Genomic DNA, 20,693 nt, shown 5'->3' on the forward strand with positions numbered 1-20,693 from the left:
TCCTCCAGCCCCTCATCCTGCATCTCTGCGTCTAATATCACCTCCCCAGTTAGCGTTTTTACAGTAAGGTCTCTAAGCTGAATCAGTCGGTTGATGCCTTCAACATAACTGTACTATATGTACTACGACTAAATAGTCTATTTTAAATCGTTTTATTATAAATCTTATTCTAGTCTATTCTAAATAGCCTGGATTGATGCAACTTTACTTCTAACTAGGCTACAACACATCCTCCATATACAGCAGTAGGTATCTGGGTCTGAGTTGTGGACAGATTCATCATTGTAAAAGGGTTGTGAAAACAGAACACGCTATGTTTCAAGGACTTCCTTTTATATCCAAGCATTAAACGAACATAAAATACAGGCACTGAAAGTTTGTAAAGCAACATCTTTATGCAGAAGTTGATCAAATACTTCAGTACATTTTTTACATATACATTACTGGATTAACAATGTGCACGGGCTAACTACTCTGTGGAGAGTTGGAATTAGTTGGAGATCAGTCATTATGTCTTTGAATGAGCTGACATGAATCACAAAGAATGCTTCTTTCCTACATTTAAATATCACTTGCCATGATTTAATGTAATGACATCACTTCATAATAGCTTTAATATAGCAGTGACCAATGGATTATGAATTGGCAACCTTTGAAAGAAATCAGTTATAAAGGCTCTTTCAGTAAAGACAGACTTGTTTTACTTTAATTTGTCTCATTCCAAGCACAGATGACTTTGAAGATGCTTCATAGATTTTCTCTGTCATTATTTCTGGCCAGTTTCTTTAGTCCTTCACTACCATAACGATACAGAAGAGGACATACAGAACAGCGGGCTGCACATACTCAAGATTGACTTGAAAATGCTTAAGTGCTAATTCAAAGGAAATGTGTCGAGGAATGTTTGACTTATGGCTCACTAGAAACCCTTATGGTGCTCTTTTGCTTACTGTTGGGCGCAGTGAATATGTCCTCTTCCAACATTCTCTGAGTAAGTGAACTGATGAGTAGCATTTGTGATGTTCCAGCATATGATCTTGACATCGCTGGAAATGGCTGCTATTCGAACTAAAGCCATTAGAACTTTGTGCCTTGAGGAATGAAAAGTGAAAAATGGAAGCATTCTTTAGTGAAAGAAAACTGCTCCCTCCATAAGGGGTTCATTGCTGATATCTATGTGCAAGATGTAACCATAGTTAATATGTTTCTAGCTGGTTTAAGTTCATTGCCTACAATACAGATTGTAATGGAGCAGTGGTATTGACCTGTACTGCAGCTACAGCCATAGTGGAAGTCATTACCACTACTTCTGGTCAATACAGGTCAATAGCGCCATAACAGTTCAAGTGTAGGCCACTCCTTAGCAGCTATATTATCCCCTTTGTTATTGTAACTGACCTGTGGCTCCTGGATTCTGCGTCCTCACTTACCTACCTACTTAAAAGTGCAGCTCATGAAAGGCAGAACAGTGGCAGATTTTCATTCCGTTATCTCTGAACTCCAGCACTTTGTATTTTAAATGAAACAGTGTATTAGGTTAAAGTAGCAATGCACAGCTTTAATTTGATGGTGCTTACATCTACATCAGATGATCAAATGCAGGGGACCAGAAGTTAAGTCGAAGCAATTAAAATAAATCTTGAAATATATATCTGGTTGCAAATGCTTTGTCTGAAGTCTGTGATAAAGCTCTGCCAGGCTCGTAGGCTACTGCAGTCATTGTCCCTTATTTCTTGTTTTGCGGACGTTCACCAATACAGTTGAGAACACTCTTAAAGCAGAGAGTCAGCACTATAACCTGAGTCATTATTTCATTTATGGAGTGCAGACAAAAACAATGGGAAAAGTCACTGTCAGTCTCCTTCAACTTACAGAGTGCACTGTATATGGCTTCACTGAGTTTTATACAAGTATGATGATTAACCTGCTCACTTGGACACAATGTGAGTTTGGGCTCCGTGTCAGTGAGATGGCTCAGCAGATCGAGGTTCTGTTCGGAGTATATGGAAATCTCTGGGGTGCTTTCCTGTCTCAGGGACCTTTGCAACTCTCACATCATTACTGTAAAACTGCAGAGACAAGGTGGTGCAGGTGGCAAAGGCTGGGGGTAATGGTGGTGTTAATTTCCCTCCTCTTACCTGCCTCACAGCGTTTCATTGTTCTGTGACATATTAATATTTTTACATTAAATGAAAGTGGGGAAGCGGACCATACCTAAATGGACTGCTGGTGACTGATGATTGTTGATGCATACTTTGATCTCTACTTTTGACTTACTGGGGTGACACTGAGGAGCGTAATCATGAAAGTACTGAGAAAAAAAGAAGAAAAAAAAACACATCAGTGTATGGACCAACTAACCAACTTTGCTGTTGGATATTTTTACCCACTCATAACATTTCTTGAATCTCTTGGTTCTAATTATAAAGCACATCACCCATATTGACTTTCCACAGACGTATTAACACACTGTGTTTGATGCAATGAGGTATTGATCAAAACCCAAACATATGGCCTTGATTTAACGAGCCACACGATCCAGTATAATAATAAAAATACTATACATTTTTAGAATATTCCTTCCTCTAGAGCAGTGTATGATGTGTAGTTCTTTTATGTGACATTTTTTTCTGTTGTTTGCCTTGCTTGGCCCTTCACCATATTATCTCCCAACTATAGGAATACCTTTGAAGATACAGAGTAAATTGGATCTGTAGTTGATGCAGAGTAATAGCTTGGCAAATGACTGCAGAAATCATCTGTTATCCCTTGTTCTTGAAGCCCATTTTGGCAACTATTTGTGAAAATCATTTTTACATTAAACTTCATTCACACATGATTTACTGGTATTTTTCTTTTTTTCATCATTTCAGACAATAACCCAATTCTGTAGGTCTATTGAACTGCTGATGCATATAATTGAATTAGTTTTGAACGTCATGGTGAGGTATTTCAACACAGGGATTTCATCATGTCTCTATAGCTGGCACTCTGTCACAGAGCCAAGCTAATATAAATAGTATTGTTTTGAATTACTTGAAGCTGCAAACCTTTAACAGAAGGTTTTGAGAGTATTATGATGAAGAGTTGTCAAACTTATGCTTAGAAATTTTCACAGTCCTGACAAAGATATACGATACAGTGGCCTCATTCCAAATCTTCTGTATCTAACATGAACAATATGTATTGTTCTTTGTGATTGCTGCACATCAGTTGTCTTTCCAAGTGCTTTGTGGAAACTTGGCCTGGCAGCTCTTTGGGATTCTGGACCTTCTCTCCTGATGACCCCTCAAGGTGAACTCTTGTATGGCTGTCCGTCCCATGAATACTAAATACGGCTGAATTAAACATTTTCTCCCTTCTCACTACTATTTAATCAGTTGTCTTACTGAGCTGTCTGTCTGGAGTAATCCCTGAGGCTCACCATCACACTGACTGGCATCATAAAGACAGAGTGGCACACTGCTCTGGAAGTATTCAAGTCTTAGCTACCGCGCTGGTCCTTCCCCTCTTTGTCTTCAGCAGCTACAACCCGATAAATCAAGAGAAGTTCTTTGTTGCATCCTTGTAATATGTTCTGTCACATCGACCAATTCTTAAGTATGATTTATCTTTGCAAAGTAGTTTAATACAGATATAGATTTATATTAGTATTTATGGAAGTGCTTGTTTGTGTAATCAGATCAGAGCAGAGATTTTTTTTTTGTTTTATGTGATTAAATCCTTCATTTAAAACGCTTGCTGTATTTTTCTGTCAATCATACTGAAGTGGTTTGATTATGTTGGTGGACCTGGCGACACTGGTGTTAACTGTTGGTCATATCAAGCTTGTTTTTTCACTGTAGAGCCTACACCACAGTTTGAAATGAAACATGTAAAACTGACTGCTGGGATCAATAGGCTTCGCAGTATCTAGTCGGTCAGAAATTCATTAGATGAGAAAGAGAAATTCAACTGCGCAGCAATACACTCCTACACAAACCATGGGTGCATTTTTCAGTCAACAGCAGTGCTCTCTGCTTAAAACCATTGTGTGTAGAATTAGAAAATCTCCTTGTTGTGCCTGCCGTCCTCACCAGACTGCAGATCAAACAACATGGCTACTGATCTGATCTTTTGTCATTTTATTAATCTTAAAAATCCCCACTTATAGGATAGTCATGGAATTTTAAATGAATAAACACAAAGTGAGCATCAATTTCAAGATAAAGAAGTGTTTACATGTGAGATACAGTTTGTGTACATATATGTGATTACTGAGGCAACAGATAAAAGTACAGAGCAAACAACAGACAGCAGCGCATTGATCCAAAACATATGTTGTGTTACTGATGCTATTTTAAAGCAAGTGCAATTAAACTTGATGTCGTCCTGTGCCGTTATTATACATACTGAAAAAAAAGACAGCATCCAGAGGAGGGGGAGGAGGCCCTTGATGATAATGAGGCTGATGCCAACACCTGATGTCCACCCACATCCAGACAGCTGGCATCCTGCAGGCACAGGAGTTTGTCAGAACCTTTTCAATGATGATGTTCAAGTATTAATATTCTGTTTGCATTGGAGGGTGTGTTACTTGAAAGAGAAATTCCTATACTAGAATATACTAGAGAAAAGCATCCGTCATTATGTTCGTTAAATATATAATTGTAACAGTTTAAACCCTATTCATTGTTCTCCTGTCCTTAAAACAAATGAAAACTTTCCTCACTAGTAACTGCTATAGGAAATCACTCATTTGTTGGCTTTTGATGCACAAACAAATTCACATCTGCCTCTCGATATCTTCCTGTCACATCAGTGATGCAATCAGGAGGGCTTTGATAATAAATGACTATCACACTTCTAACTACAGTAGTAAAACTATGGTCTCAACTAAGCTGATTCATGACAGTGGTTGTGAATGTTTGAGCCACAGTTTTCACAAACATGAACCCTTTAACAACAAGTTCTTCTAACAAACGTTAGGAATTGTCGCTTTTGCGAAAAGGTTAATTTAAATGATGATGACATAAACCAAACCTGAGGATTTCATTAAGCCTTTATTTAGCTGTTTATTTAGCAGTAGCCTGTTTTTGAGAGAGACAAAGAACTAGTGGCTCATCATCTTTCCCAAAAATGGTGCCTTGTTATCCAATGATTAACTGGCTAATTATCCATTTAGCCATTAGCACGCCTCTTCAACATTCAATATGATAGTTCCTGTGTGACCATACATCATTTCCGGTGTTTCCATTAGATGTGCACATTAGCTGAAAATGGCAGTCTTCCCAAGGATTAATGGAAACCATAATTTCAAAAGCTCACAGAACTTTAAAAGACTGAACAGCTACAAAAACACAACTGAAGAAAGCATCAAAATGATATCTTATGATGATCTCTGAGGACAAAATGCAGCACTCTCTTTTCACCCTAAAGAAAATCTAATCTCTGTTATCAAACTGATGCTAAGATTTCCTATGGCTGTCATTTTATTGGAGCAACATCAGTCTCCCACTCACTAATATTCCAACTTTAATTAAGTCTCTGGTGTGCTCGTTGGAAGAATCTCAAGTGCTCAAATCCAAACAGATGGCACGCTATTTATTGCATACCTTATGCCACAGGTACTAGCTTTTTTTCCCCCAAAGACTAACCAAGACAAGGCTTCCCTTTATGTACTCTCCTGGGTCTGCACGATTCAAAATTCAGCCAAACAATACAGAAGTTTGTTTTAATTAGATCTAAAAATACAATACAGAATAAATCAAATGGCAGACATACAATCCCAGGGTAGACTATTTAAAGATGAACCACAGAGAATGTGAGTCAGTGTGGATGAATGAGTTTAAAATACAGTGGGTAGTCCTGTTTCAGTCATCAATCCACGGGCCTGCATGTGGCCTGATTCGAACAGTGTAGCTGCTGCCTCTCAAAGTGGAAGCCCTCATGCAGCAAACAAGGGAATTGTATCTGACTGTACACATTCATCTGGACTAATGGCATGGTGATGCATCCAGGGGGATACACAAGCTCATGTTCTTTGTTCCAGATCATTTGACTCCTTCCAACTTCCACTCGGCCCTGTCACAAGTGGAAGTGTGAGTGATCTGTTTAATCTCATCAAATATGATTAGGCAAAACACATCTCAAGATAATATCCTACAGCCCTGTGATTCAGCAGCGATACAGATGAGGCGTGAATGTTGTAGCTATAAGTCAAAAGGGGCTACAGAAAAGCCAGCTGTTCTCAACCTTTTTTTTATTTTTTATTTTATCTTAACATGAAAATGTGCTGTCTGGACATATATGAGTAAGAACATGCTATATTTACCTTATCAAGCTGTGGGTATTTGGACAAATCCAGGATGTTCCAGGAGTGTACCTGCAATACTAGTTGGTCTCATCATGTCTGCAATGATTCCTTTTTGAAGGGAGCAGCAGTGTTGTAAACACGCGCTATTATTCTACTCAATTCCCCATTAGAATGAACTGTCAATCAAAGACAAAACCATTTACACAAACAATGCAACCTCGGGCTTCTAAGGGCAATGATAACAGACTACCAACACAAAGTTCTGAAAATGAAAAGGAGGATATTGAAAAATTGTGAATTTCATCTTCCACTGTCTGCTCTTTGCACCTCATCTTTGGGTGCAGAGCAATGATTACAAGTAAACGCTTCCAAAATATTTGTCCTTCCTGGCCGGCAATATGAAAGATGACACAATATTAATAAAAAAAAATTGTTGGATTTGTTGGATAGTTTTTTTTTTTTTCCAATTGGGACTTTTGCGATTATAGTTATCAAAGTACGGTATTGATTCAAGGTTTGGAAGAATCTTTGGGTTATTAAGTGTCACTGATAACCTACTAAATCTGTAATTAAAAACATGATCCAGAGGACAGAACATTTCTTCATCACTTCTGTTGAAGTGAGGAAGCATTTGCTTTGCAATCCCACTCCATCTTCGAAATCCCTCTGACCCTTTTACTTCCTCAGCAAATCGCCCAGTGAATTACACAAGGCAATTTACATGCTTGGATAGTGAAAACAAGTGGAATTACTGTTATTTCTGCATAAAAACGTTGTGCTGTTAATCCAAAAGAAGGACCGCTATTTGTGTCAGGGTTGGAGGGCTTTTCATGCACAGTCTAGCTATGGCTCCTCCAGTTGTCACTAATCTACAGCAGAGCTGCGGGATGAAAAAGAAAAAGCATTCTGTGTCAACACAGTTTTTTTTACAAGTTACTGTAAAAAAAAAAAAAGTAAAAAAAAAAATTATTTTCTATTCGAGTCTCGCTGAGACTAGCAAAAAGGCGAATACTCATACTCATGAAGTAACACACTCAGTCTGGCTATTTAATTGTACAGGCCTGGAAATACAACTGCAAGGTCTATTAGCCCAACACTGCAAAATCAGAATTGTGCTGCAGACCTAATATGTTTAAGTGTAATAATGTTTTTTAAGATATCAATTTGTCCCTAAAGGATTTTGTCAGAAATTTCTGCTCTGCTATGATAAGAGCTTATTGTGAGCTGGAGGACTGATACGGACCCTGCCTACAGGGTACAGTGGGGATCAGTTTCTTCACTTTAGTAAGACTTACAAGGCCTCCTCAGAGGTCATGCTGTGATTGTTACATCGCCCAGGGGATGGTTCTCACATTTCTAGGGTAAAGAGAAAATCCATTTTCCAACTCACTATTTACCACTGCACATGAATGTTTCCCCCCCTTGATATCCAATTACTAAATTATGATGGATTCTTAGCATTATTTTCTGCCAGGCATTATTCAAGACAGTCTATCTCAATTTACATAGCTTAACGAAGCACTGAGCTTTCAATAACGCGGAGGAGTGTGATAGTGGGAGCTGATGTTTCTTTGAACTGGCTGGGCTTTTGGTGGTAATGATTATGAAGTGAGCATTGGGAACGGTCTCTGCGAGACAAGAGAGAGGGAGGGAGGCGTTGTGCGAAGCAGGCAGGTGGTTGGCCGGACAGTGTGCTGATAATGGCAACATTAGTCTGCTGGGAAGCAACATTATGCTCAAGGTCAATGGGAGCTGAAGAATGGAGGATCATAATGACTTGGGCCCCATGTCCTGGAACGAGATCTCCCTTTAAGGATGTCGAGACATTTAATATGAGCTCAGTAATCTGCACTGTGCTATTATATCCATCCTCAAATTTCCAAAAGTTCATCTGTGCCACTGAAGCAGTGATAATGGACCATAAAAGGTGCCTTTTTTGTTTTTCTAAATTGGTAAGGTTTATTGTACATGTTGTAACCAAATCACTACCGTGTGCAAGATACTAACATTTACCTTATTCAAATGTAAGTCTGATAAGGTTTAGTATTTCTAATGCTACTCTAATGCTACCATTACACTCATCACATTTGGCCTTATTTAGATAATGTGAATATAATGCACATTTGCACACCATGCTCTTGTGTGTCAATTTCTTCCCATCAAATATTCATGGGTTTTTTCTAATCACACTACTATTTGATTTTTTATAGACTGCAATATTTTTATGCATATTGAACTCATCTATAGCACATATTTATCCTGCAGTAATCCTTATTTACAGTAATTAAGAAGACGTGACTGCTGTAATACCTTTACCGGCGTATAAATCAGTGGTCCATCCTTTTACCGTATATCTTGCATTAATACAAAGGCGACATCTGCATATGCACAACTCTTTACTCGATTTGACTACTGTACTGTTATTGTTTTTTTCATTATTATCTATTCAGTGAAGGTATCACGTTTGTATTTTATCCTTGTTAGATGCTATCACTGTTTTCTTTTTCAATTATCTAATTTCCCCACAGGGATCAATAAAGTCTCATCTTAAGTGTTATCATTTCACTTCCAATTAAAGCAACGAGCTGCATCCCAACATCTTTGACCATGATGTCAAATCACAAAGCGGTTTGCCTCCAGTTTTCCTCACCCAGCCCACTCCATCTGTCTAGTTTGTTAAAATAAGGGCAACAGCAGCCTGCTTTGTTCACAACTGTGGCCACTTTCATGAAGCCACTTCAAGCATATCGAACTCAGCTCCAGTGAGACAGGGGAAGAATTCGGGAAGACTGGAGTCTTCCTTTTGTCACCCTGTATTAATGCACACATCATGAGCGGCGCTGATAGCCTCGGGCGATCTTCCTGAGGAGCTTCATGGCTTTTTAATCCTTCTACAAGTCAGACACTTTGCATGTATTATTAATACTAAAGGTTGAGTAATACTCAGCAGTTGCATGGAATAACAATTACAGTGCAGCTTTGGTCATTGCACCGTCCATCAATATACGCTCCTTTAGATATGTGGACTGATATTATGTTAATAATTCTACTGTAATTCAAAAGCACATAGCATTACTCATGAGTTAATTTCAAAGTACAAACTTAGTCACAACAAAATGGCAGTTTTCAAGTTGTTCATATTTTAATCCGCACTTTGTCTCTCTTTTTTCTTTTTTTCTTTTTTTTTTTTACAGTGGCATAGTTGAAAAATGAATATTCAATACTGAGAAAAAAGCAAAACCTCACACATCCCCCATATAAAGCAAATTAATTACAGCGATTAAAACTTTGTACAAAATGAGTTATTTATAGCATCATATTGAACTAACAAAATAACATGTATGAGCATTGGCAATGTGGTTCAGTGTCTTTGATACAGTGACTATATACAATGAGGGGATGTCTGATTCACCAATGCCTCAACATGTCATTAGTACTGTTTGCAGCAAACTCAAAGGCCATAACGGTGATCCTTGTATTGTTTTTTATGATAAGTTTCAGAATTAAAAAATGGAAAAGTTAATGTCAGACCACTACTTTAGTAATAACAGCAATAATATCAATCAATATAGCATTATATAATAAATGTCAATCAATAATAATAATAAATACATATATTTTGACCAGATTTTTTTTCCTTTTTTTGTTTTGTTAAGTTTTTTAGTTTTTAGTTTTGTAGTTTTTTTTACATTTTAAGCAATTATTGAGAATCCCTGTTTGAAGAAATCTTCAAAAATGTGAAAATAATCTCATCAAAATGACAGGAACTGATATGGACCTGAAATTAAAAGCTATAGCCAGCGATTTTTCTTTTACTGAAATTGAATACTTACACATTATTTACATACCTTATGACAAAACAACCTCTTGTTAGATAAATGGGAAAAAATAAGACGTGTGGAATACTTTAAATACTGTATATGCTAATATACAAATCGAAATGTGTCAGGGATCCCAAGACTCAACAATATTGTTCACCAATATTCACGTTAGCAAAGTATTTTACAGCAATATCCACACATTGAGCATAGTTGTTCAATAAAATTCAACATAAATAATGAACCCCTACAAGGTTCCACTCATTCAGTTTGGATCTTACATCAAATCACCAACCCAAAATTAAAGTTCCTCATCCGTGACAATAACTGAAAATCGTTCAGTGTACTGAAATCTTCATCGTGTATCTGACACCATCTCTCCATCTAGACTCATATTGAATCCTGAGACAAGAAACAGTTGATGTGTTTTCCCTCTGTGTTAGTCCTCAGACTTTGTGCTTTAATATTCTGACTTGTTCTCTGTTGGTACAAATCAACAGCATGAGTAAAAACTAAAAATAAAATCAATGCAGGACATGGAAACTGCTAAAAGGGAGTCAATTTCATCTTGAGACAATCACATAGATTGTGCTTCGAAGTTTTTTTTTGTCAGTGTTTGGTCTGCTTTATTATTTATTTTTTAAACATGTGCAATATGGCTGTGGTGGGGTAAATATCTAAAGACCATTCAGTCCCTAAAAAGATTCCTCTGATGGAAATGCTTGATAGATAGATGTATTTTAACACACTCTGTTCTTAACGTAAAACAGTTTGAAAAGCTAAGACTTGAGTTGAAGCACATTTCCTCTGAATTTTAAAAAATCTGCAAAAAGTTGTATAACAGGTGACGTAACAGAGAAGAGAGAGAATGCAAGCGATAAAAGAAATGCAGAAAAATATACAGCATTTAGGCACCGTAAAACTGAAATGGACATAATCCAATTGTACATGGGGTACATTGATTACAAAAGGAGAAGGCTATATTGTCAGCGAATGCTTTGAAAACAAGCATATCCAAGCATGAGCTTTCTGGAGAAGGCAAAAGAACAAGTAAATAATAAGTAAAGTAAAACAGACTGCGATGCTGAGGCAGCTTAAAATTGCATGTCTGCTGTCAAAAGTTGTCATGAAACGAAGGATAAAGAAAGAAAAGAAAAAAGCAACAGAAGTCTAAATGAAATACTCTTTCTTTTCCTCTGCATGCACATGGTTTCCCTCAGCATTGATGATGGCTGTGTCTGCGTCTGGGGCGTCCTCTGCTCCTTTGGCCTCGTGTGTTAGATATGTCCCTGCAGACAAACAGAGCCACAGAAAGTTTATCCACCTAGACATATACATTTACTCCAGGCAAGACCATTGCAATTCAAGGGAGCTCGAGTGACCCATTTTACCTTTATGTCTGGCCAGATATCGTCCAAGAACTATTATCAAACACAAGGTGATGAAGACCACGACTGCAACAACTCCGCCGATTAAAGCGTGGTCAGGTCCATGTTGTCCTAAAGCATTAGGATCTGAAATAAGACAGAGGCAGAGAGACATGGAGCGAAAAGTGGAGAGATAATATTAACACCTGCAAGATGATCCGCCGCTGTCTCATGCAGCTGTAGACATTTTTTTAAACAGCAATGAAAACATTTTGCTCCTGCAATTATCCTTAAAAAAAAAAAAAATCCAGATGTAGCTTTTACATTTGTGAACAAAGCACAACAGCCCCAAATGAGCTTCTGCCATATTTAGAGCAACCTGACATTGCTGCTTTGAAGTGCCTGAATTCAGCTATGAAAGAAGTGATCATAGGAAATACCACAAATCTCTACACAATTCAAAAATGTGTGTTAGCAACGGAAACATGCTGCAAGAAAGCTGAAGTCTAGCTCTGAGTGATGTTTCAGCTTTTTAGCCAAAGCCTCCACACACACTATCTTTTGTGTTTTCTCCCTGCTCGCTGCCACATTCTGCTGCTGAGGATCAGTTTTTTATTTATTTTTTTAAAGTAAGTGTTATTTAACACGAGGTGTCCTCCGGGCAGAGTGGAGGCTGAAGGTTTCCCAGGCAGGAGCATGCCTTTGTGTCTGTCGTGTAATAAACTCTAAGTGGCTGTGTCTTTACTGTGCACCTCCTGTGCTCTCATTATCTCAAGCTGATGAATGGCTGTGGCTTGTGCTCAGTTTTGCAAAGTGACCCTGGGAAATGACGACGGGGATGTTCCTATAAACCTCGTTATACTCCTCTGTTAACAGAATGCAACCCTCATTTTCATCAAACTAAAGTGAGGGACGTTAGGAATAAGAATAATAAAAAAAGATGAAATTGTGAAACATGCAGTTTAACACCATGCACAATAGAACCACCATGACTGTTTTATTAGGGATTCACAGGCAGGCACTTCAGACTTTGAAGCAATAATTGTCAACTGGTACAACAGTTGAACTAACTCAGTTTCGGTAGCATGTCGATGGATATAATGATCTGTATAGGTGTTCCACTGTCAACAAGGAGCACAAGCAATTTTCATATCACACTTGGCTGGTGCTCACAGCTCACAGGAATGGGACAAGCTAAACAGCTCTTGATGCACTGCAGCTGAACTTGTCATCCAAACACAACACTTGCTTTCACCTTAAGTGTGAGTAAATGACCATTAAGTATTTATACTTGTCCAACCAGAGTTTTGAGCTTTAATTCACATGTAAATACACCGACTATTCATATGCCAATCCTGAAACAAACTACAGCGAATCAAGACAACTAAGACAACACTTAAAATACCACTCATTGTCACAAAGCGAGAATACAAACACTTTAGCAGCACACAGGGGCCTGATCCGGTGTTTAGTTACATTAAGGCAACATGAACTGTTTCTATCCTGTTTTCATCCTGCATATATATATATAGATATATATATCTATATATATATATCATACCATATCAGACTAAAGTGCTCCAACCATGTTACGCACATAGATTAATATACATTTACCTAGGAAAAAATGGTAAACAGAAATATTTTTTCAAGTATTAAGTGATCAGAAATGTGAAAAGCCGAGTTCTCATTAAGGATTTTGTCCATTCCCTTCCATTCCCGCTGTATTCACATGAACTGAAATCAAATATTTGCCCACTGGCACAGGTACAATGTCCAGCCCAGCACCACTCAGACTGCACAATGAATTAGATGGTTCTAAGACAAAGCAAACAAAAAACATGTTGTGTGATAACTTATGCAGCCTGTAGAGAGAAAGCGGCTGGCGTCAGCAGAGTGAGCATCCATGCATGGTGATGGTTTGGCTCATGCTGGGTGGAGGCCGTGATGTGTCCTGACCCAGATCCAGATCCAGCATCACACAGTGTAAATCTGGCTTACAATGATCATCTAGTGGGATATTTACCTGTCGTAGGCCCTGGAAAGTCTTTGGCTGTTGCCATGGTTGCAGACAGTGACAGCAGTAAGGGAAGACGAGGGGAACAACACCGTGGTAAAAAAGGTGACCACAAGGTTCAAAGGAAACATGTGAAATTAGTATGGTCTGTTTTCTGAGTTTTTACTTTGACAGCGCACAGAGGTGACGGAAAGCGAAGCTTGCTGTCAGAGCCAAATACATGCTGAACTGGAGTTACCGGAAACGATGACTATGAGAAGAGCACAAGATACGTTGACAAGGACAAGATGAAGAACAAAGACGTATATACTGAGATTTGCCGTGTCTAATTGGCAATGTACATTCTAATAGGTAAGTTTACCAATAATTACAAATAACTAGTTTTGTATTTTCCCAGGTTGAAAGATATCTAATAATTCATATGAGAAACAGGTTGTTGCTATTTTTTTGTTTCTGTAATTTTTTTAATACAAATTAAATACTATTCATCACCATTGTTTGCAGGTGGAAGCATATAGATCTTAAAACCTGTGAAAACAGAACAAAAACCATCTGACTGCAACAATACCAGAGGTAAATGAGAAAATATTTTTTTGGATTTTGTGTTAACCGACCTTTTAATACTGAGAGCAAGAATTTCTTATCTTATCTTAAAAAATTCAGGTATGTGGTAACATGTCATAAACCTCCACCTGAGTATTCAACAACATACATTGAGCAGTCTGTCATGAATGATAGGTCAGGGTATATAGGTACTGCCAGGTACCTTGTGGATTTTTCTTTTTTGCTATGGAGCAATGTTTTTAAGAGTTGTTGTTTTGTTCGTATTGTGGATGTGCAAAAAGATTTACATGCACGAGCATGCGATCCTGCTGCCAGTTTCAAGCTATACCACTAGTCGTGAAGACATTCGGAAAGACTGTAAGCTAGTCTATAAGGATGGAAACAATGCACAGTGTAAAACATTACGACAAAATCACTGCTGCAAATCTTTGATGAGGAAGGAAATGCATTCAATGTTTGCTAAACCTCAAGGATGCACATAATGCGTTTTGGTGAAATAAACTGAATATAACTTCTGTTTGTTTACAAGGAAACTTTGAGTTGATTATCAAAATTAAGCACATCCCAAATCTAGGTAACCTTTGTATTTTCTCACACAACATTAAAGCTATTTCGACTGTTAAGGCAACCGCTTGGCATATTTTGCCTGCAGAGTGGCTCAATACGGCAACGTCATACACAAACACTACAACATTAATTCCATTGGGAGAGAAGAATTGAAGTAAACACACAAAGCATGTGATTCTGGTTAACTTTGTTAGAACGTAATTGCAAATTTTATCTTGTGTGTGGTTGTAAATGTAGAAACCATTTTAAGCAAAAGCATAAAAACTCTCATGTTTTTCTATTTTCTGCTTCTGTAAAGACGATATTTTATGCAGTGGCTTACAAACTATGATAACGTGGTAACTGGTTCTACTGCGTCTGCATATCATCAGTTAGCAATAACAGCACTAATCAGGATGAGTGCTGAAAAGGCTGGTGAGGTAACAGTGCTGTGTATAGAAAATAAAGCAGAGAGGAAAGAGAAAAAATAGACAGAGTATTGAATTCATCCAGAAAAACAATGCTATTTTCTATCTCAAAGCCCGGCTGTTAGCTCATCAATCATCAAGTGTGTGTTCAGTGTCATGTTTGTGAGTGCACGGAGCGTTGAGGCGAGGGCAAGGGGGGCTCGCGAGCGTACCTGCGAACGCAGCTGTGACTGCCTATGCCTGATGTGGGAATGTCGGCATTAGCAGACTGGAAGAATGGAGGCTAGAGAGGGAGTCGGGGGAGCTGGGGATGGAGGCACTAAGGTGATGACGTCTGCTAAATGAAAACAGGAGCAATGGGGAGCAAAAAACAAACCTATCCGTAGGGAACAGGCTCAACATGAGAAAACTTACAGGAAAATCAAACAGCACAAATCAATTACTGCGCGTGGCTGGTGCAGTGGGTTAATTCTGGTTTTTCCCTCAGTGAATACAGGCAAAATAATGAAATAAAAATGCACAGATGATAAAATACAAGAGTTGCACGAATGAGTCAAGCTCTGAATGAGCAGATTCTTTTCGAAACATCTTTGGGGAAAAGGATGAGTCATACATGAAGGATTCATCTTTCTTACATCTGTTACATTTTTTCCGGCAAATGATGATAGGTTGGTAAATAGGCTGCACACGGAGAATGTAAAACTCATCATGTATCATACTTGTTGAGGTGAACATGTGTAGTAAATGAGTGAAATGTGAGGTCAAAATGTAAGACGCGGGGCTGCAGCTTCATAAATAGACGCAGACGTCTCTCGACTGTATTTAACCCAGCTACTATCTGTTACCATCTCTCTAGCGTCGCAGACAGAGTAATTATCATATATGGTGTTTCCTTGCTTTATTTAATACAGTGTATCGAGGAGCATAATCGGAGACGTTGATGAATTGCGGCGGAGCGTTGACATTTATTGCTTCTCAGCTCTCCTGTCATTAGCAAATTAGGCTTAGAGGCTGAGATGATCCAAAGAGACCCGGTAAGTATTCAGACAGACACGATGGTGCTGAAGAATGACTATCATCATCAGTGGAAATGAGCTCGTCTCACACATCTTTTACCTACTCAACTCAATTTGTCATCCTTCCCCTAGTAACTACGAGCTTTTTATTTACTGTGAGAGGGCTGCTGAAGGTTATCAGCTTTTCTGTTGGTACATATCCTGTAATTCTAATAACCCAGATTTAACAAATTCGAATTCTGTATAATTTGATATAATGCAAAAAGCCTTCCTGTCTGTGAAATGTGAGGAGTGAAACTATGGACCAGCACATGGCACCCAGATATGACAGGATGATATGGACTAGCCTGACATCGCTGCCTTACCCCTGTTCATTGAGCATGCTGAAAGAGGAGACTAAGATAACAAAAGCTGAAAGGACGAATGTGTCATCCTCCTTTTCCTCCATTTTTTCCCAGTGAAGGGTTCTCTCTCCCCAAAAGCCTCTGCCTTTAAAATCGAACAAAGAAGCTGCTGTGCATCCAGTAACTGCGTGTGAGCTTGAATAAGTCCAGCGCTGGAGCTGTGATAAGTCGCTCCCAAACAAACTGCACTCTCATGTGGGACTGTTTAATTGGCAAAAATGGAAACAAATAAATCCATGTTGAATTTATATATTCTGTCCTTGTTTTTGTATTTTTACTCGGCTGTGTTTGATAAACATTATAAACATGTGCTGCCGAGGCCTTAATGATCCGTTTCCGGCACCATGCTGTCTTTATTCTCTCATCCCCTCCACTGTCTCGGGATTAACTTATCTCTCCTCCAGGCAGTACTTGGAAGCTAAATTCTGCATCCTTAACACTTTTTTGTGCTTCCTCACAGGAAGAGTCCAAACGCTAAACCTGTGTAGTGATAGGCCTGTGTACAGTAGAGTGAGGTAAACTGGGTTATCCTGCACAGTGCCAAGGAAAGATTTGGAAGTGGAATCTTGAAGAAATGGTCTGCAATGCAGGACTACAGACAACTTACTGTAGGTCCTGGCATTAGATTTACATCTATACAGTATATCTGAACCACAAAATGAAACATGTTTAATGATACTTGATCATGAACTTACTATTTATGTCAGATAAATACTGTGGTCAGCTGTTGGAAGCCATCTTTTATTCTACCCTGTACTACCATTTTGCAGCAAATACAAACCAATCACATATCGAGATGATATTATAAAAGACCATACCAGTGTTTTTATATATGTTTTATCCCGTTTCCTACAAACCATACATACTGTACTTCTCATCACAGCTGACCACTTCTCCAACCAAAAAGTGGCTGTGACTCAGGAAGAACAGCAGGTTGTCATTTAATCACACGGTTGGTGGTTTGAACTTAATACTGAGGTGTTCAAGAACAGGAAGCTGAGCCCCGATTCAAGAAAACATAATGGAGCTGTTTGTCCTACTAAGCTTGAAATGGTCTGTGTAAGCGCAGTTAGAGATTTGCATTTGTTTCTCTGACATAGGGTTCCATTTGTTTCCATTCATTTTAATGCAGCGTATGATCTATTTAAACTTCTGCTTCTTAACTTCACATCACAGTGAACACCAGGCGATTACTACATTACTTTATCGTCAAAGTTACAATATTGTTGTGAGGCCATGCAGTGGAGACAATTCCAAATCTATCTGCACTTAATCTGCATGATCACACAACCATGATGTATTGCCAACAAAGATTCACGCACACTTAATGTTCATGGTGATGAATTGAATTGATGAATGCTTTTTATATTTTCAAAAACGAATGGAAACAAATGGCTGTCTCCAATGGTAACAAAAATACACACAACACTGTCCAACATACTTTGTTTTGTCAGCTAAAATGTTAAGTACACATGATTTGTAGTTAAGGATCTAAACCGTGCAAACACACTGGCAGGGTCTTGTTTGAAATCTATTAAAATCAAACTGGCGCACGTCTTTACAGCCAAAATGAAGATAAACATTATCCAGGAAGATTGTTAATTATTCGATAAATCTAATTTAAAACATGTTTGCTGATTTATGCATTTTTAAATATCCATTCATTACGTGTACATGCTCATCCTTCACTGGGTTGCGGGTGACTGGAGTCTGTCAGTTGATATTCATAAATGAAACACTAATGACTGTTAAAAGATTGAAGTCAACAGCAGTTATTATGATTGGCAGATTATCGGACAAAAACACTGTATTTCCAGGAGATGCTGAAATTTGTGATCCTCTCCCGTTGATCTCTTTTATATTTAAGGTAGTGATTATTGCTTTGTTATCATGCTGTTTGATTTAGAGACATTTGTTTTTTATCATAACATGTGCCAGCTTAGCCTCTTTATATATATATATATATATATATATAAAGCTTCCTGACTGACAGCCTCCCTGCTGGCTTTGTATCTGTGTAATGAACACCAACCAACAACAAAACTGATCATCCATAACAAGACTCGCCCCCGCTGAAGTACCCACCATATACAAACAGTATGTATTCAGCACTGCTGGTCCCCAGGTCGTTGCTGGCCTCGCAGCGGTATGTGCCATTGTCTGTTTTGTTTAGTGTGGTGATGGTTAGTTCCCTGCCCTCCACAATCATACGCTCAGTGTCTGGCAGCTCTCCTCCATCTTTAGACCACAGCACCGGTTCAGGTCTAGGACAGAAAACAATGTAGGCAATATTTTTCCTTTTATGTTGCTGCTTGTGATTTCTTAAATGTTAAGAAATAACTGCAGAACAATTCTTGAAAAATGACATTCGCTAATGAAGAAGAATCACATCTCAAGTCAAATTCCTGCCGATTTTCATGCTAGTCGCTACCACCAAATTGAAGTTGTGAATAAATGCCAACTTACATCGGGTTGCCTATGGAAATACACTCCAATTTGAAGTATTGCCCTTCCTGTGGAATAATCAGTGAATGTGTGATCTCCAGATGGGGAGCATCTGCGAAGAAGAGACAAAAAAAAAAATCCAATGCTATGACAGCACTGTGTGTTAGAGGCTTTAACTCTTACACTGACAAAGTACAACAGTAGTTAGCTCTTTACCCATTGGGCAACTCTTAGCTCTAGCCCATATCCCTGTTCTGCTTTGATACTAATCCCTTACCTGCAAACTAATCCTACACTAATCCTGAGCAAATGCAAAGCTAAACCTGCAGACATAAATGTAATCTCAATCCTTGTATTTCTTCTCAATACTAATCTTATACCTAATCCAGCTTTGTGGGGTGTGTATGACTGCACTCACAGTGGACCTCCAGGACCTCAGTTGTCATGTAGGGGTTGGACAGAGACACATGCTCCACGCTGCAGGTGTAGGCGACGCCGTCATCCCGTTTGTCCACCTGGAACTGGACGCTACTCCTCACTGTGAATGATTTTCCTGTGGCATTCACCTCCTTGGTGCCTGCAGAGAGACAGGAGATGAACAAGGGTGAAATGAACTTGTGAATTGCAAATGTTACAGGGGAACGGTTCTGGCTTTTGTGCAAGGTCTTCATACAAAAAAAAAGAAAAAGAAAAAAGTGCTTGAAAAAGAAAATGAGAAAAACTGAAATCTGCTTGTATGTTAACTAAAAAAGAAAGAAAGATGAAATTTTATTTCAGTTTTATTTTTTTGCTTTTCTGACATAGACAGCTGCAGTGCTGTTGTTGTTGTTGTTTTTCTCTGCCTTTCCTTTGAGGGAGAGAATCCTTGGCCTTTGAAAGTCAAGTCAAAGTAGAACGAATAGTGAGGGGGGAGCAGGATGAGCGTTGACTCGGTTGGTTGGGTGTGTTTGCTCCTCCAGGACCATCTCTCAAACATTCTAGTCAACACAAACAGGCACACACTCCCCCCCCCCCCCCCCCCCCCCCCCCCCCGGCAGTGTGAGGTGGATTTTCCATAGTTGTAGTCACACCTTTGCTTTCTTTCCTCTCCTTTGTCTCAGTTTCATGCCCAAACATTTACCCTTTACACAGCTTCAGATCTTGATCTGTTTGTTTTCCCCTGCCATGTAATTTTGTCTTCATTTAGATGCCTCTTAACTCATAACTGGAAGCATTTCTTTGTAGTTTTCCGCTGCTCTCCTGTCAACACTTTGTGTGGCAGCATCACTTTTCTATGGAAACAGCTCCACGAGGCAACTGCACCTGAGCGATGCGAATAGGACGAAGGCATTAACTGACGGAGGACTTTTCACTGGAGATGCTAAACTCCTCAACCCCTTCACATCCTCCTCTGTGCTGCCACCCCACCCCCCCCTCTCCCTTTCCCTGGACTTTCTGCGCTTACAGTGAAAAACCTGAGCCAATCAATACATATGCATGTACTCACTCCCCTCCTTCACTCACAAACGCACACGCACCACATGGATTGTTCAATCACTTGGTCTATTAAATACTAAAAGCCCTTTGCAATGAAATCCAGATCACCCATATCATCATCATTTTGGGCTGATCTGTTCCATTTGTTCCACTCCACTGAATCTCTTTGATTTTGTCATGTGCAAGGGGATTAATATTTTATTGGACCTTCCAGTGGAGGAACTATTACTACTATGACTGCTATAACTACAGTCCTACTACTATTACTGCTACTGTTACTACATGTATTCTTCTTCTTACCTTCCAGATTAAATAAC

At 38.8% G+C, this 20,693-nt stretch overlaps 1 protein-coding gene across 3 annotated transcripts in view; it reads right to left on the reverse strand.

Moving 5' to 3' along the window:
• Positions 1-9,415: 9,415 nt before the first annotated feature.
• The window catches only part of LOC111653137 (cell adhesion molecule 2-like), a 145,583-nt gene continuing 134,305 nt past the window's right edge, over positions 9,416-20,693 (reverse strand). For 2 of the 3 annotated variants that reach the window (XM_087173287.1, XM_023403606.2), the window contains 6 exons: positions 19,319-19,477; positions 18,922-19,012; positions 18,541-18,719; positions 13,507-13,533; positions 11,505-11,627; positions 9,416-11,402 (listed from right to left, as the gene is read on the reverse strand). In XM_087173287.1, coding sequence (XP_087029413.1) covers positions 11,284-11,402; positions 11,505-11,627; positions 13,507-13,533; positions 18,541-18,719; positions 18,922-19,012; positions 19,319-19,477 — 698 coding nt within the window. In that variant the 3' untranslated portion in view covers positions 9,416-11,283. The remainder of the gene's footprint in view (positions 11,403-11,504; positions 11,628-13,506; positions 13,534-18,540; positions 18,720-18,921; positions 19,013-19,318; positions 19,478-20,693) is intronic. The other variant, XM_023403607.2, reaches the window with a different exon arrangement.

This window comes from Seriola lalandi, unplaced genomic scaffold (assembly GCF_002814215.2).
Source record: "Seriola lalandi dorsalis isolate HSWRI2012SDOR001 ecotype SW California unplaced genomic scaffold, Sedor1 jcf7180002054163, whole genome shotgun sequence".
In the NCBI taxonomy this organism is placed as follows: domain Eukaryota; kingdom Metazoa; phylum Chordata; class Actinopteri; order Carangiformes; family Carangidae; genus Seriola; species Seriola lalandi.